Source organism: Oncorhynchus tshawytscha, linkage group LG08, assembly GCF_018296145.1.
Source record: "Oncorhynchus tshawytscha isolate Ot180627B linkage group LG08, Otsh_v2.0, whole genome shotgun sequence".
NCBI classification, from domain to species: domain Eukaryota; kingdom Metazoa; phylum Chordata; class Actinopteri; order Salmoniformes; family Salmonidae; genus Oncorhynchus; species Oncorhynchus tshawytscha.
In genome coordinates, this window is record NC_056436.1 from 68280844 (window position 1) to 68297384 (window position 16541).

The 16541-nt window shown below is 46.4% G+C and overlaps 1 protein-coding gene across 2 annotated transcripts in view; it reads left to right on the plus strand.

The window, feature by feature from the left end:
- The window catches only part of LOC112238411 (slit homolog 3 protein), a 442088-nt gene that overhangs the window by 401901 nt on the left and 23646 nt on the right, over positions 1-16541 (plus strand). For both annotated transcript variants that reach the window (XM_042325880.1, XM_042325879.1), the window contains one exon: positions 6330-6460. In XM_042325880.1, the coding sequence (XP_042181814.1) occupies positions 6330-6460 (131 nt within the window). The remainder of the gene's footprint in view (positions 1-6329; positions 6461-16541) is intronic.

Sequence of the window (16541 nt, forward strand, 5' to 3'; positions counted from 1 at the left end):
AACAATGTATTTTCCAGCATGATGGAGCACAAACTCCAAGCATTGATTATGCAATAATGGACTGCCATCAGTCAGGATGTGGCCCAGAAGTTAATTGACAGCATGCCAGTGCGGATTGCAGAGGTCTTGAAAAAGAAGGGTCAACACTGCAAATATTGCCTCTTTGCATCAACGTCATGTAATGGTCAATAAAAGCCTTTGACATGTATGAAATGCTTGTAATTATACTTCAGTATTCCATAGTAACATCTGACAAAACTTTGTGGAAATTAATATTTGTGTCATTCTCAAAACTTTTGGCCACGACTGTCCTGTCGATTTAGGGCCAGATAGCACTGCATTTTGCTTTGTGCTTGTGCTTGTGTTTCCCAATAAGCAATGTTGTTTTGTTTTGACTGTGTTGTAATTTGGTTTATTCTGATTGATTGGATGTTCTGGTCCTGAGGCTTCAGTGTGTTCGTAGAAAAGGTTTGTGAATTCAGCCCCAGGACCAGCTGGATGAGGGGATTCTTTGCTCAGCTCTTGGCATTGCAGGGCTTGGTAATGATATGAAATATGTTTTACTCCCTACACCACTTTCAATAACGTTGTAGAACAGTCCTGTATGACAAATAGAATCAAATGCTTTTTGGAAGTCGATAAAGGAAGCATACATTTTGGTATTATTTTGGTGGACACGTTTATCTATCAGGGTGTGTAGGGTGTAAATATGATCGGTCGTGTGGTGTTTTGGTATAAATACAATTTGTCTTTTACTCAAGACATTGTGCTTATTAAGTAAGTTTAGAACATTTACATTTATAATACTACAGAAAACCTTCCCCAGGTTATTGTTCACACATATGCCTTTGTAATTGTTGGGGTCAAATTTGTCTCCATTCTTAAAGCTTGGGGTTATGAGTCCTTGATTCCAGATGTCAGGGAAATCATCTACACTCAGGATCAAGTTAAACAGTTTTAATATAGCCAAATTGTGCACCAGTGAATTTGAGTATCTCAATTAGGATGCCATCAGGTCCACATGCTTTTTTAAATTTGAGGGCTTGAAGTTTCTTATAGAGCTCCTGGTCAGTACTTGGGGAGTCCAATGGATTTTGATTGTCTTTTATAGATTTTTCTAATCCCTTCAACATTTTATGAATTTGGCGTCGTTCTGTGTTTGTATCAATTTGAACGGTGTTGTGGAGTGTTTTAATATGGGTTGTCCATATGTCACCATTTTGTATTGCTAATTCCTCTCGTTTCGATTATTAATTCTTTTCTCAAATTTTCCCAGAAGTTGTTTTTGTTTATGGACTCCTCAATTAGTGTCAGCTGCTTGCTGTTGTACTGGACCTTTTTGGTTCTGAGTGTAAGTTTATAGAGTTTTAAAGTTTCACACTAATGAAGGCATAATTCACCATTGTTTGGGTCTTTGTTCTTTTGGTTTGATAGTGTCATGTTTTTTCCTTATACATTTTACAATCTGCATCAAACCAGTTGTCATCTGTGGTCTTTTTCAATTTGTTTTTTAAAAATCAATTTCAGTTGTGCTTCTTTTGCCGTTTGCCTGAATATATTGTTGATGTTTTCTACTGCTAGGTTGATGCTTTCTTTATTGTGAGTGGATGTGGTATGCAGAAAGTTATCTAAGAGCTTTTTGATTTTTGGATTACAGGTTGCTTTCTGGTATTCTTCTGTGCTGTTTTGGGCCCATCTGTATGAATTTCTGACGTTGTACAGCTTACTGGGCTGTGAACGTGTGGTTATTTCCATGTCTGTTCTTTTGAGGAACAAGGTCATTTGGCTGTGATCAGACAGAGGTGTTGGTGGCTTGACGGTGAATGAGCTGAGAGAGAAAGGGGTCCATGTCTGTAATGAAATAGCCTACTGTGCTGTGGTTAAGAGGTGAGCAATAGGTGAATCTCCCCAAAGAGTCCCCCTGTAACCCTACCATTAGAAACGCAGGCTTCGACAGCGCTGCAACAGATCCCTTTCGTTTTTGTTGATGGTGCTGTTGTGATGGTGCTGTTGTTTCAATGGGGGAGATGAAGACAGTTTGAAACAGTATGGGCTGTAATAAAGCTGTCCCCTCGTATGGTCGTTAGATCAGGTAGTGTTCCTGTGCGCGTATTTGTGTCCCCACAGATGAGCACATTTCCCTGGGCCTGGAAATGGCATGTCTCTTCCTCAAGGGTGGGGAATATCTCCTCTAAGTGATATGGGGATTCTGGGAGGGGATATATATTGTGCAAAGGAACACATATTTTTCTGTCAGTTTTAACCAAATGTAATATTTACCCATTTTTATGGGATCAATTTGATTTTGTAGTTTGGATTTGTACCAAATGATCCATCCTCCATAGTCTCTGCCTCTATTGACAGGGCTATGTTTCTGTGATGGCACAATTACCTCTCTGTAGCCTGTGGAACAGTGATTGACAATGTCTGCCTTACATGCTGACCAGACCGGACAAGTCGCGTGCGCCAGTGTCACAAATTAAATGTAGAAATCCATGTTATTCAATTATTGCGCAAACGAGCGTCTGCGTTGCCAAGGGGTAGAATAGAAGTTCTTTCTATTTCTGACGCAGATCGCGCTGAAGTCCTGCCTCTCCCATGTCCTCATTGGTTTATAGAAGCAGGTACCCACTTGCCATCTCATCATTGGTTATACCCACGTGGGTGATTGAAAGACGAACTGTTTTGCCGGTAGTACTATGAAAAATATTAAGATTACAAAGTTAGAATTGTCCTAATATAACTTTCAGATATTTTAATATCTGATCAATTAGTCTTCTAATTATTGAATTATTCTTTACCTCGAGTTAGTCTCATTCCAAATGTCGTAAATTGTTGGTTATCTGCATGAACCCAGTCTTCACTATGAGTCATCCATACATCAATTGTCTCAATCATTTATTTATTAACGAACTAAATAATCACAGAAATGCACAAACAAACAAGTAGATATGGTTACAAGGAAATGATAGGGGAATGTGCCCTAGTGGGCTAAACCGGCATGGCGTCTTGTTAGACAAAGGGACTGAGGAGGGTGCGAAAGATAAAAGACACTACAAAGTTGATAATTAGAACAATTGAAATGCTAATCCTTTGCACTTGAACGCTCACTCATTCGGGAATAATTGCAATCAATATATATATATTACAGTCAGTGTCGTCGTGATCTCTGTTGGAAAGTTTGTTTCTGTTGGAGAGTTTTTCTGCCCTCTCTCTCTCTCTCTGCCATGGTTAGAATGGATAGTTCAGAGTAACATTCAGCAATGTTATTATAGGATAGATGTTTTGGCGGTCGTCGGCCTTCCCGTTTACGGGTACATAATTCCTAGCTGCAGACTAGTAATTAGTATCAAAGATTTGTTCTTATTCTGTCGGAATCAATAGTCTCAGAGTTTAACCACGTGGTATGGTTAAGAATTCAGCAATCTACTCAAACCTTAGCACTCTCGGTTATCGAGGTAAGCTGGTCTGGGCTCAAACCTTAGCCCTCTCGTAATTGAGGTAAGCTTGGTCTGAAAATACATTTCCACGGTGGGGGTTGTTCGGAAGAGCAGAAAGGGGCTGTCCCATGACATCAGATCAATGTCTGTGCTCATGGGGTGGGCCAATGACTTAACTTTAAAGGCAATTGGGTTCCTTTTCATTAAACATAAGTTCACAAATAGTTTAATCTTTACTCATTCATTTTATACAACAATCAGATGCAAGCCTCATAACTGAGACTCTTGTATAAACAGGGTTATGGTAACGTGGCTGTATTGTCTCTCATGAGTTTCACAAACATTAAACAAAATGGATTGGTCGTAGCTGGATTCTTCTGTGACCGTGTACACCTTCTCCAAAACATGTTCATTGTTTAGTCCTCAAGTTCTATGCTGGAGAAGAGGTTCCTTTCTCTCTCTATACTGTCTGGCCATGAGGAAGAGAGTCTCCTCCAGGAATTTACGACCTGAGATAACAGCAGCCTGGGTGTAGGCGAGAGAGAGGGGGGGGAAGGCACGCTATACCCAAAGAGGGCCACGTCATGACAATACCACACTAAGCGACACAATCATAGATACAGATCTATGGACTGCACAGCACAACTGACACGGAAGCTTTATGAGCCAAAGTTTACATGTGCTAGGACAAAATGTGACGCCACAGTGAGTAACGTGTTAGCACCATGGGCAACTACTGTGGTAACACAGGACCTAGACCAGGTTGAATTTGTGTCCCTGTACATTGATGCGTCCAATCATGGACATGTAAAGCTGCTGCCAATAGTAGTCAGATATTGTAAGATATATGATGGCAGCACATCTGTGGAAACAAAACTGCTTGATTTTGTTGAATTGAAAGGAGAAACAGCAGAGGAAATTGCAGCTGGGGCCATGGTGGTCATCACAACATTTTACCTGGAAAGTTGTGCCATTCTCTGCCGACAACACAAATACCACCTTTGTAGGACTGAATAGGCTGGGGAGCTATTCTATTCTCAATGTCTATACCAAAGTTAAAAATGCTCTGCAGCGGGAGGTGATTGGCTGAGGTTGTCCTGCCCACATCATTCATAACACGGCCAGAACAGCTTTGGATGTGATTCCCCTTGATGTTGAGTACCTGCTCACAAAGATATTTGGATATTTTAATATTTTCACCGTCAAGAGCAGAAAGACTGAAGAGCTTTTGTGAGTTTGTTGGCCAGGAGTACCATAACATTTTAGGACACAGCAATGTTCGCTGGATATCCAAGCTCCCTGCTCTAGAAAGAGTGCTGAAAATGTATGTGGAGTCAGCTGCAATTCTGAGAAATATTGAGGCAAAATTCACTGCAAGACGTGATGACAACTTCATTACAGTTTTGGTCAGAGGACTTCTGAGAGAACTAGAGGGAAATGGAGACATGTCTAAAGAGAGCTTTCTCAAAACATCACAATCATTCTTCACTACGGCTGTGAACTACTTGCAAGCATGGGGAAAGCACACAGATCATCTAAAAGATTTACCTGGTCTCCTTTTAAAAAGGCAACCTCAGCATGAAGACATCCAGAAGGCAGCAGGCACACTGCAGGAATAATGCCCCAATGTGACCATCAATGATGATGCATTGTTTGACGAGGTTACTGACCTGCAAGAGTTCCTAAAAGGGGGGATGACTTGAAGAATGGAAATCATCTGAGACAATAGTCAGAGATGGGGCACGGTGGTTACCCACTTCAAAGAGAACGACTTCCCACACACTAACCTGGCTAGATTAGCGTCTGTTGTCATGTGCTTACCTGGAAGTAATGCACCAGTCGAGAGAGTGTTCTCCCAAATGAATGATCTACTATGGACAGCAGCAAGAAATAGGTTCACTGTTCCTACCATCAAGGCCATGCTTATTGTGAAGATAAACTTCAACCTTCCCTGCCAGGAGTTCATGGAGAAGCTTGCCAAAGACAGAACAATCCTGATGAAGATACATTCTTCTGAGAAATATACAGATTAGGTTGGTATAAGTATATTATGTAGTTACCAATCTCATCATCGTCTTATTTCTTCATTATGTTAAGTATTTCACATATACTATTGCCTGTTTTTTACATTTTGCTCATGTCCTCTTCTGCTCTTATTCTACCCAGACTACCAGGACCAATGAATGGCTGTTCAGATCGGACAGTTCTGTCTTGTCTGTAGTGTTTCTGTAATATAGTTGTTTTCTCTGTATCACAGTGTGCCTGTTAGACTAAATACATGAAACTGGAATTGTCCCCCTTTTTTATTTCATAGATAATAACATTGGATATTTTAATTATATATTGACCGCCGTACTGGAAATGTCCCTGGTTTTCATTTCAGAAATGTGGTCACGTCTGTGTAAAATAACAGGTTTGTAACAGTCCTGTTGTGTGTTCAGTCGGCAAACAACGTTTCCGGGTTCTCCCTCAGAATTCTGGGTTCAAAATTGATTCTTCCCTTCTCAGATTTGATTTCTGCTGGAAATTCAAAAAAGGGGGGGAAAGTCTCTTAGTCTCTGCTGCTGCTGCTAGCACTGCCTCAGTGGCCATGTTGCTAAGGTTAACACAAGTAAACAGTTGGAGCTAGCTAGTAAGCTAACGAAAAAATTTGAATTTAGCTAGCACGATTAAGATGGTCTTTTAACTCACACTCTGTCAATCTTTTCCTCCAGTGTTGATCTTCAACTGTACAATTTGATTACCTATATATTTGTTGCTAATTTAATATTGTAATCTCACTCATAACAACCAGAAAGTTATAAAAAGTATGGAGCTGTTTGTCAACATTACTGCCTCTCTCTCTCTCTCTCTCTCTCTCCCTCTCTCTCCCTCTCTCTCTCTCTCTAGGTGGCTACAGATAAGGACAACGGTATCCTGCTCTACAAGGAGGACCATGATCCTCTAGCCCTGGAGCTGTACCAGGGACACATCCGCATAATCTACGACATCGCTAACTACCCGCTGACCACTGTCTACAGGTCAGCACACACACACAGATTAAACAACATTATAATGGGGTAATGGAGGTGAGAAAACAGTGGAGGGGTCATCAGGGGAACTCTGGGAATCGAGTTAGTGTTGCACAAGGGGTTATATCAGCCATAGCACTCCTTGGGACTTGTGAGGATGGGGAAAGAGAGTGGCTGTAATTTGAACCAGTCAGCCATAACAGAGCAGGGGAGAGAGGGTGATTTGAAGTCATATTCACCTGATCCTCCCTCAGCTCCAACCCCAGCCCAAGTCTGTCTGATGCGTCATGGCTTCCACCCCGGGAGCGGGGTGGAAGCAGGGCAGGAGTGGTGCCAGAGGGGCCGGGAGTAGGGCTGGAGGGGCCGGGAGTAGGGCTGGAGGGGCCGGGAGTAGGGCTGGAGGGGCCAGGAGCAGGGGTGGAGCAGGGCAGGAGTGGTGCCAGAGGGGCCGGGAGCAGGGTGGGAGCAGGGTGGGAGTGGGGTGGGAGCAGGGTGGGAGCAGGGTGGGAGTGGGGTGGGAGTGGGGCAGGAGTGGTGCCAGAGGGGCCGGGAGTAGGGCTGGAGGGGCCGGGAGCGGGGTGGGAGCAGGGTGGGAGTGGGGCAGGAGGGGCCGGGAGCAGGGGTGGAGCAGGATGGGAGCGGGGTGGGAGCAGGGTGGGAGTGGTGCAGGAGGGGCCGGGAGCAGGGCAGGAGTGGTGCAGGAGGGGCCGGGAGCGGGGTGGGAGCAGGGTGGGAGTGGGCCAGGAGGGGCAGGGAACGGGGGGAGCAGGGCGGGAGCTGGGCGGGAGCGGGGTGTGAGCAGGCCGGGAGCAGGGTGGGAGCAGGGTGGGAGCGGGGTGTGAGCAGGGTGGGAGCAGGGTGGGAGCGGGGTGGGGAGTGGGGCGGGAGCAGGGTGGGAGCAGGGTGGGAGCGGGGTGGGAGCGGGGCGGGAGCGTAGTGGGAGCGGGGTGGGAGCGGGGCGGGGGAATGTTTCCACTCCTGCCCTGCAGCACCGCAGCCTGAACTGTGGGAGGACATACCGCTATCACGTTACACATGCACGCACACAATTTTCAAACCCTATGAGATTTGTGGTTAGGAGAAAATACCCTCCCTCTGGCTAGAACCTCAATGCAGATTTTTTTAAATCACTGTTTTTCTTACCTTAAATCCTACTCTCACAGATAAGAACGGTCCTAAAAAAATGCTTATCTTTTTAACCACAGATCATAGAAAATGGTGAGTGTACAAAATCTTACGGACACGTGCACTTTCCATGACATAGGTGAAATATAGGATCCCTTATTGATGTCACTTGTTAAATCCACTTCAATCAGTGTCGATGAAGCGGAGGAGACAGGTTAAAGAAGGATTTTTATGCACCGGATTGTGTCAAGAACTGCAATGCTGCTGGGTTTTTAATGCTCAACAGTTTCCCGTGTGTATCAAGAATGGTCCACCAGCCAAAGGAACCATTGTGGGAAGCATTGTTGTCAACATGGGCCAGAATTCCTGTGGAATGATTTTTACACCTTGTAAAGTCCATGTCCTGATGAATTGAGGCTGTTCTGAAGGCAGAAGGGGGGGGTGCACTCAATATTAGGAGGGTGTTCTTAATGTTTGGTATACTCAGTGTATATGTTACATGAAAACATTGTAGAATAATGTGTCAGTCTCCAGTGTGATCAATCCGTCTGTGTGACATGAAGCAAAGCCGTAGTCTGGTTGATAGCCATAGAGACAGTTGGGCACCATCTGCCCTGACTCCCTCCTTCTCATATCCATGGGAGGGGAGCCAGCTGTGTGGTGGGAACTCTGGCTTCCTCTCTCCCTCTCCCTCTGTGTCTGTGTGTGACTGTCTCTCTCTCTCTCTCTCTCCCTCTGTGTCTGTGTGTGACTCTCTCTCTCTCTCTCTCTCTGTCTGTGTGTCTCTCTCAATTCAATTCAATTCAAGGGGCTTTATTGGCATGGGAAACATGTGTTAACATTGCCAAAGCAAGTGAGGTAGATAATATACAAAAGTGAAATAAACAATCAAAATTAACAGTCAACATTACACATACAGACATTTCAAAACAATAAAGACATTACAAATGTCATATTATACATATATATATATATATATACAGTGTTGTAACAATGTACAAATTGTTAAAGAACACAAGGGAAAATAAATAAGCATAAATATGGGTTGTATTTACAACGGTGTTTGTTCATCACAGGTTGCCCTTTTCTTGTGGCAACAGGTCACAAATCTTGCTGCTGTGATGGCACACTGTGGAATTTCCCCCAGTAGATATGGGAGTTTATCAAAATTTGATTTGTTTTCGAATTCTTTGTGGATCTGTGTAATCTGAGGGAAATATGTATCTCTAATATTGTCATACGTTGGACAGGAGGTTAGGAAGTGCAGCTCAATTTCCACCTCATTTTGTGGGCAGTGTGCACATAGCCTATCTTCTCTTGAGAGCCAGGTCTGCTTACGGCGGCCTTTCTCAATAGCAAGGCTATGCTCACTAAATCTGTACATAGTCAAAGCTTTCCTTAAGTTTAGGTCAGTCACAGTGGACAGGTATTCTGCCACTGTGTACTCTCTGTTTAGGGCCAAATAGCATTCTAGTTTGCTCTGTTTTTTGTTAATTCTTTCCAATGTGTCAAGTAATTATCTTTTTGTTTTCTCATGATTTGGTTGGGTCTAATTGTGCTGTTGTCCTGGGGCTCTGTGGGGTGTGTTTGTGTTTGTGAACAGAACCCCAGGACCAGCTTGCTTAGGGGACTCTTCTCCAGGTTCATCTCTCTGTAGGTGATGGCTTTGTTATGGAAGGTTTGGGAATCGCTTCCTTTTAGGTGGTTGTGGAATTTAACAGCTCTTTTCTGGATTTAGATCATTAGTGGGTATCGGCCTAATTCTGCTCTGCATGCATTATCTCTCTATGTCTCTCCCTCCCTCTCTCTCTGTGTCTGTGTCTCTCCCTCTCTCTCTGTATCTGTGTCTGTGTCTCTCCCTCTCCCTCTCTCTCTGTGTCTGTCTCTCTCTCTCCCTCCCTCTCTCTCTCTCTCTCTCTCTCTCTCTGAGTCTGTGTCTGTGTCTCTCCCTCACTCTCCCTCTCTCTCTCTCTCTCTCTGTATCTGTGTCTGTCTCTCCCTCTCTCTCTGTATCTGTCTCGCTCTCTCCCTCTCTCTCTCCCTCTCTCTCTGTATCTGTGTCTGTGTCTCTCCCTCTCTCTCTGTGTCTGTCTCTCTCTCTCCCTCCCTCTCTCTCTCTCTCTCTCTGACTCTGTCTGTGTCTCTCCCTCCCTCTCCCTCTCTCTCTCTCTCTCTCTCTCTCTGTATCTGTGTCTGTCTCTCCCTCTCTCTCTGTGTCTGTCTCTCTCTCTCCCTCCCTCTCCCTCTCTCTCTCTCTGTGTCTGTGTCTGTGTCTCTCCCTCCCTCTCCCTCTCCCTCTCTCTCTCTCTGTGTCTGTGTCTGTGTCTCTCCCTCTCTCTCCCTCTCTCTCTCTCTCTCTCTCTCTCTCTCTCTCTCTGTGTCTCTCCCTCCCTCTCTCTCTCTCTCTCTCTCTGTGTCTGTGTCTCTCCCTCTCTCTCTGTGTCTGTGTCTGTGTCTCCCTCCCTCTCCCTCTCTCTCTCTGTGTCTGTGTCCCTCTGTGTCTCTCTCTCTCTCTCTCTCTCTCTCTCTCTCTCTCTCTCTCTCTCTCTCTCTCTCTCTCTCTCTCTCTCTCTCTCTCTCTCTCTCTCTCTCTCTCTCTCTCTCTCTCTCTCTCTCTCTCTCTCTCTCTCTCTCTCTCTCTCTCTCTCTCTCTCTCTCTCTCTCTCTCTCTCTCTCTCTCTCTCTCTCTCTCTCTCTCTCTCTCTCTCTCTCTCTCTCTCTCTCTGTGTCTGTGTCTCTCCCTCCCTCTCTCTCTCTCTGTGTCTGTGTCTGTGTCTCTTCCTCCCTCTCCCTCTCTCTCTCTGTGTGTCTGTGTCTCTCCCTCCCTCTCCCTCTCTCTCTCTCTGTGTCTGTGTCTCTCCCTCCCTCTCCCTCTCTCTCTCTCTGTGTCTCTCCCTCTCTCTCTGTCCCTCTCGCTCTCTCTCGCTTTCTCTCTCTGCTTTCGACACTTTAGAGTCCATGCCCCGATGAATCGAGGCTGAGAGCAAAAGTGGAGGGTACAATTCAATATTAGGAAGGTGTCCTTAATATTTTGGTATTTCAGTATATGTAGACACTGGAATGGTGCTGAAGATAATGAATAGCAGGTTGAAAAGTGGCGGAATTAACCTTTAACATCTGGAGCTGGAGAGAGGAGACAGGAGAATGTAGACAGAAGGCAGGAAATAGAGAGGAGACAGGACAATGTAGACAGGAGGCAAGAGATAGAGAGGAGGCAGGAGATAGAGAGGAGGCAAGAGATAGAGAGGAGGCAGGAGATAGAGAGGAGGCAGGAGATAGAGAGGAGACAGGAGAATGTAGAGAGGAGACAGGAGGCATGAGATAGAGAGGAGACAGGAGAATGTAGACAGAAGGCAGGAAATAGAGAGGAGACAGGAGAATGTAGACAGGAGGCAGGAAATAGAGAGGAGACAGGACAATGTAGACAGGAGGCAAGAGATAGAGAGGAGGCAGGAGATAGAGAGGAGGCAAGAGATAGAGAGGAGACAGGAGATAGAGAGGAGGCAGGAGATAGAGAGGAGGCAGGAGATAGAGAGGAGACAGGAGAATGTAGACAGAAGGCAGGAAATAGAGAGGAGACAGGACAATGTAGACAGGAGGCAAGAGATAGAGAGGAGGCAGGAGATAGAGAGGAGACAGGAGATAGAGAGGAGACAGGAGATAGAGAGGAGACAGGAGATAGAGAGGAGGCAGGAGATAGAGAGGAGGCAAGAGATAGAGAGGAGACAGGAGATAGAGAGGAGACAGGAGATAGAGAGGAGACAGGAGATAGAGAGGAGGCAGGAGATAGAGAGGAGGCAAGAGATAGAGAGGAGACAGGAGATAGAGAGGAGACAGGAGATAGAGAGGAGGCAAGAGATAGAGAGGAGACAGGACAATGTAGACAGGAGATAGAGAGGAGACAGGAGATAGAGAGGAGACAGGAGATAGAGAGGAGACAGGAGATAGAGAGGAGACAGGAGATAGAGAGGAGACAGGAGATAGAGAGGAGACAGGAGATAGAGAGGAGGCAAGAGATAGAGAGGAGACAGGACAATGTAGACAGGAGGCAAGAGATAGAGAGGAGGCAGGAGATAGAGAGGAGGCAGGAGATAGAGAGGAGACAGGAGATAGAGAGGAGACAGGAGATAGAGAGGAGACAGGAGATAGAGAGGAGACAGGAGATAGAGAGGAGACAGGAGATAGAGAGGAGACAGGAGATAGAGAGGAGACAGGAGATAGAGAGGAGACAGGAGATAGAGAGGAGACAGGAGATAGAGAGGAGACAGGAGATAGAGAGGAGACAGGAGATAGAGAGGAGGCAGGAGATAGAGAGGAGGCAGGAGATAGAGAGGAGGCAGGAGATAGAGAGGAGGCAGGAGATAGAGAGGAGACAGGAGAGAGGAGGCAGGAGATAGAGAGGAGACAGGAGAATGTAGAGAGGAGACAGGAGGCATGAGATAGAGAGGAGACAGGAGAATGTAGACAGGAGGCAGGAGATAGAGAAGAGACAGGAGATAGAGAGGAGACAGGAGAATGTAGGCAGGAGGCAGGAGATAGAGAGGAGACAGGACAATGTAGACAGGAGGCAAGAGATAGAGAGGAGGCAGGAGATAGAGAGGAGGCAAGAGATAGAGAGGAGACAGGAGATAGAGAGGAGGCAGGAGATAGAGAGGAGGCAGGAGATAGAGAGGATAATGTAGACAGAAGGCAGGAAATAGAGAGGAGACAGGAGAATGTAGACAGAAGGCAGGAAATAGAGAGGAGACAGGAGAATGTAGACAGGAGGCAGGAAATAGAGAGGAGACAGGACAATGTAGACAGGAGGCAAGAGATAGAGAGGAGGCAGGAGATAGAGAGGAGGCAAGAGATAGAGAGGAGACAGGAGATAGAGAGGAGGCAGGAGATAGAGAGGAGGCAGGAGATAGAGAGGAGACAGGAGAATGTAGACAGAAGGCAGGAAATAGAGAGGAGACAGGACAATGTAGACAGGAGGCAAGAGATAGAGAGGAGGCAGGAGATAGAGAGGAGACAGGAGATAGAGAGGAGACAGGAGATAGAGAGGAGACAGGAGATAGAGAGGAGGCAGGAGATAGAGAGGAGGCAGGAGATAGAGAGGAGGCAAGAGATAGAGAGGAGACAGGAGATAGAGAGGAGACAGGAGATAGAGAGGAGGCAAGAGATAGAGAGGAGACAGGACAATGTAGACAGGAGGCAAGAGATAGAGAGGAGGCAGGAGATAGAGAGGAGGCAGGAGATAGAGAGGAGACAGGAGATAGAGAGGAGACAGGAGATAGAGAGGAGACAGGAGATAGAGAGGAGACAGGAGATAGAGAGGAGACAGGAGATAGAGAGGAGACAGGAGATAGAGAGACAGGAGATAGAGAGGAGACAGGAGATAGAGAGGAGACAGGAGATAGAGAGGAGGCAAGAGATAGAGAGGAGACAGGACAATGTAGACAGGAGGCAAGAGATAGAGAGGAGGCAGGAGATAGAGAGGAGGCAGGAGATAGAGAGGAGACAGGAGATAGAGAGGAGACAGGAGATAGAGAGGAGACAGGAGATAGAGAGGAGACAGGAGATAGAGAGGAGACAGGAGATAGAGAGGAGACAGGAGATAGAGAGGAGACAGGAGATAGAGAGGAGACAGGAGATAGAGAGGAGACAGGAGATAGAGAGGAGACAGGAGATAGAGAGGAGGCAGGAGATAGAGAGGAGGCAGGAGATAGAGAGGAGGCAGGAGATAGAGAGGAGGCAGGAGATAGAGAGGAGGCAGGAGATAGAGAGGAGGCAGGAGATAGAGAGGAGACAGGAGAATGTAGAGAGGAGACAGGAGGCATGAGATAGAGAGGAGACAGGAGAATGTAGACAGGAGGCAGGAGATAGAGAAGAGACAGGAGATAGAGAGGAGACAGGAGAATGTAGGCAGGAGGCAGGAGATAGAGAGGAGAATGTAAACAGGAGGCAGGAGATAGACAGGAGACAGGAGATAGAGATAGAAAGGAGATAGACAGGAGACAGGAAAATGTAGAGAGGAGACAGGAGATAGACAAGAGACAGGAAAATGTAGAGAGGAGACAGGAGATAGACAGGAGACAGGAGATAGACAAGAGACAGGAAAATGTAGAGAGGAGACAGGAGATAGACAGGAGATAGACGGGAGACAGGAAAATGTAGAGAGAAGACAGGAGATAGACAGGAGACAGGAGATAGACAGGAGACAGGAGACAGACAAGAGACAGGAGATAGACAGGAGACAGGAGATAGACAAGAGACAGAAAATGTAGAGAGGAGACAGGAGATAGACAGGAGATAGACGGGAGACAGGAAAATGTAGAGAGGAGACAGGAGATAGACAGGAGACAGGAGATAGACAGGAGACAGGAGACAGACAAGAGACAGGAGATAGACAGTAGACAGGAAAATGTAGAGAGGAGACAGGAGATGGACAGGAGACAGGAGATAGACAGGAGACAGGAGATAGACAGGAGACAGACAAGAGACAGGAGATAGACAGGAGATAGACAAGAGACAGGAGATAGACAGTAGACAGACAAGAGACAGGAGATAGACAGGAGACAGGAGATAGACAGGAGACAGACAAGAGACAGGAGATAGACAGTAGACAGGAAAATGTAGAGAGGAGACAGGAGATGGACAGGAGACAGGAGATAGACAGGAGACAGGAGATAGACAGGAGACAGGAGACAGACAAGAGACAGGAGATGGACAGGAGACAGGAGATGGACAGGAGACAGGAGATAGACAGGAGACAGGAGATAGACAGGAGACAGGAGACAGACAAGAGACAGGAGATAGACAAGAGACAGGAGATAGACAGGAGACAGACAAGAGACAGGAGATAGACAGGAGACAGGAGATAGACAGGAGACAGGAGATAGACAGGAGACAGGAGATAGACAGGAGACAGGAGATAGACAGGAGACAGGAGACAGGAGACAGACAGGAGACAGGAGACAGGAGATAGACAGGAAAATGTAGAGAGGAGACAGGAGATAGACAGGAGACAGGAGACAGGAGATAGACAGGAGACAGACAAGAGACAGGAGATAGACAGGAGATAGACAAGAGACAGGAGATAGACAGGAGACAGGAGATAGACAGGAGATAGACAGGAGACAGGAGATAGACAGGAGACAGACAAGAGACAGGAGATAGACAGGAGACAGGAGATAGACAGGAGATAGACAAGAGACAGGAGATAGACAGGAGACAGGAGATAGACAGGAGATAGACAGGAGACAGGAGATAGACAGGAGATAGACAGGAGACAGGAGATAGACAGGAGACAGACAAGAGACAGGAGATAGACAGGAGATAGACAAGAGACAGGAGATAGACAGGAGACAGGAGATAGACAGGAGACAGACAAGAGACAGGAGATAGACAGGAGACAGACAAGAGACAGGAGATAGACAGGAGACAGACAAGAGACAGGAGATAGACAGGAGACAGGAGATAGACAGGAGACAGGAGACAGGAGATAGACAGGAGACAGGAGATAGACAGGAGACAGGAGATAGACAGGAGACAGGAGACAGACAGGAGACAGGAGACAGGAGATAGACAGGAAAATGTAGAGAGGAGACAGGAGATAGACAGGAGACAGGAGATAGACAGGAGACAGACAAGAGACAGGAGATAGACAGGAGATAGACAAGAGACAGGAGATAGACAGGAGACAGGAGATAGACAGGAGACAGGAGATAGACAGGAGACAGACAAGAGATAGGAGATAGACAGGAGATAGACAAGAGACAGGAGATAGACAGGAGATAGACAGGAGACAGGAGATAGACAGGAGATAGACAGGAGACAGGAGATAGATAGGAGACAGACAAGAGACATGAGATAGACAGGAGATAGACAAGAGACAGGAGATAGACAGGAGACAGGAGATAGACAGGAGACAGACAAGAGACAGGAGATAGACAGGAGACAGACAAGAGACAGGAGATAGACAGGAGACAGGAGATAGACAGGAGATAGACAAGAGACAGGAGATAGACAGGAGACAGGAGACAGGAGATAGACAAGAGACAGGAGATAGACAGGAGACAGACAAGAGACAGGAGATAGACAGGAGATAGACAGGAGACAGGAGATAGACAGGAGATAGACAGGAGATAGACAGGAGACAGGAGATAGACAGGAGATAGACAGGAGACAGGAGATAGACAGGAGACAGACAAGAGACAGGAGATAGACAGGAGATAGACAAGAGACAGGAGATAGACAGGAGATAGACAAGAGACAGGAGATAGACAGGAAAATGTAGAGGAGACAGGAGATAGACAGGAGACAGGAGATAGACAGGAGACAGACAAGAGACAGGAGACAGACAAGAGACAGGAGATAGACAGGAGATAGACAAGAGACAGGAAAATGTAGAGAGGAGACAGGAGAGGATTTCACGTGGGAATGAAGGGCTGCTGGTGAGAGGGGAGAGGAGAGAGCGGTGAGAAAAACAGGAAGGAGAAATGAGAGTGGATGAGGGTGTGCTGGTCAAGTGATGGAAAGGTGGGGGGTGAACCACTCATCTGTCCAGACCTAATCTGGAGAGAATAGGGAGGGAGGGGAGGAGGTAGCAGGGTAGAGGCCTCATTACTATCAGATGAATGCCTGGGTCCTCACTGTGTTCATGTCCTGCCCTTTACCAAATGCCACAATAATCCCTCTATTAGTTTAAGGGAACTCGTCTGACATTATTCAAGAGATGGAGGGGGAGGAAAAGGGGAAGGGGCATAGAAACATCACAGAAGATTGACCGAGAGTGTTACATGAGGAGAGAAGGTTAGAGAGGGTTTGATGGGGAGCATAGAAACATCACAGAAGATTGACCGAGAGTGTTACATGAGGAGAGAAGGTTAGAGAGGGTTTGATGGGGAGCATAGAAACATCACAGAAGATTGACTGAGAGTGTTACAGGAGGAGAGGAGGTTAGAGAGGGTTTGATGGGGAGCAT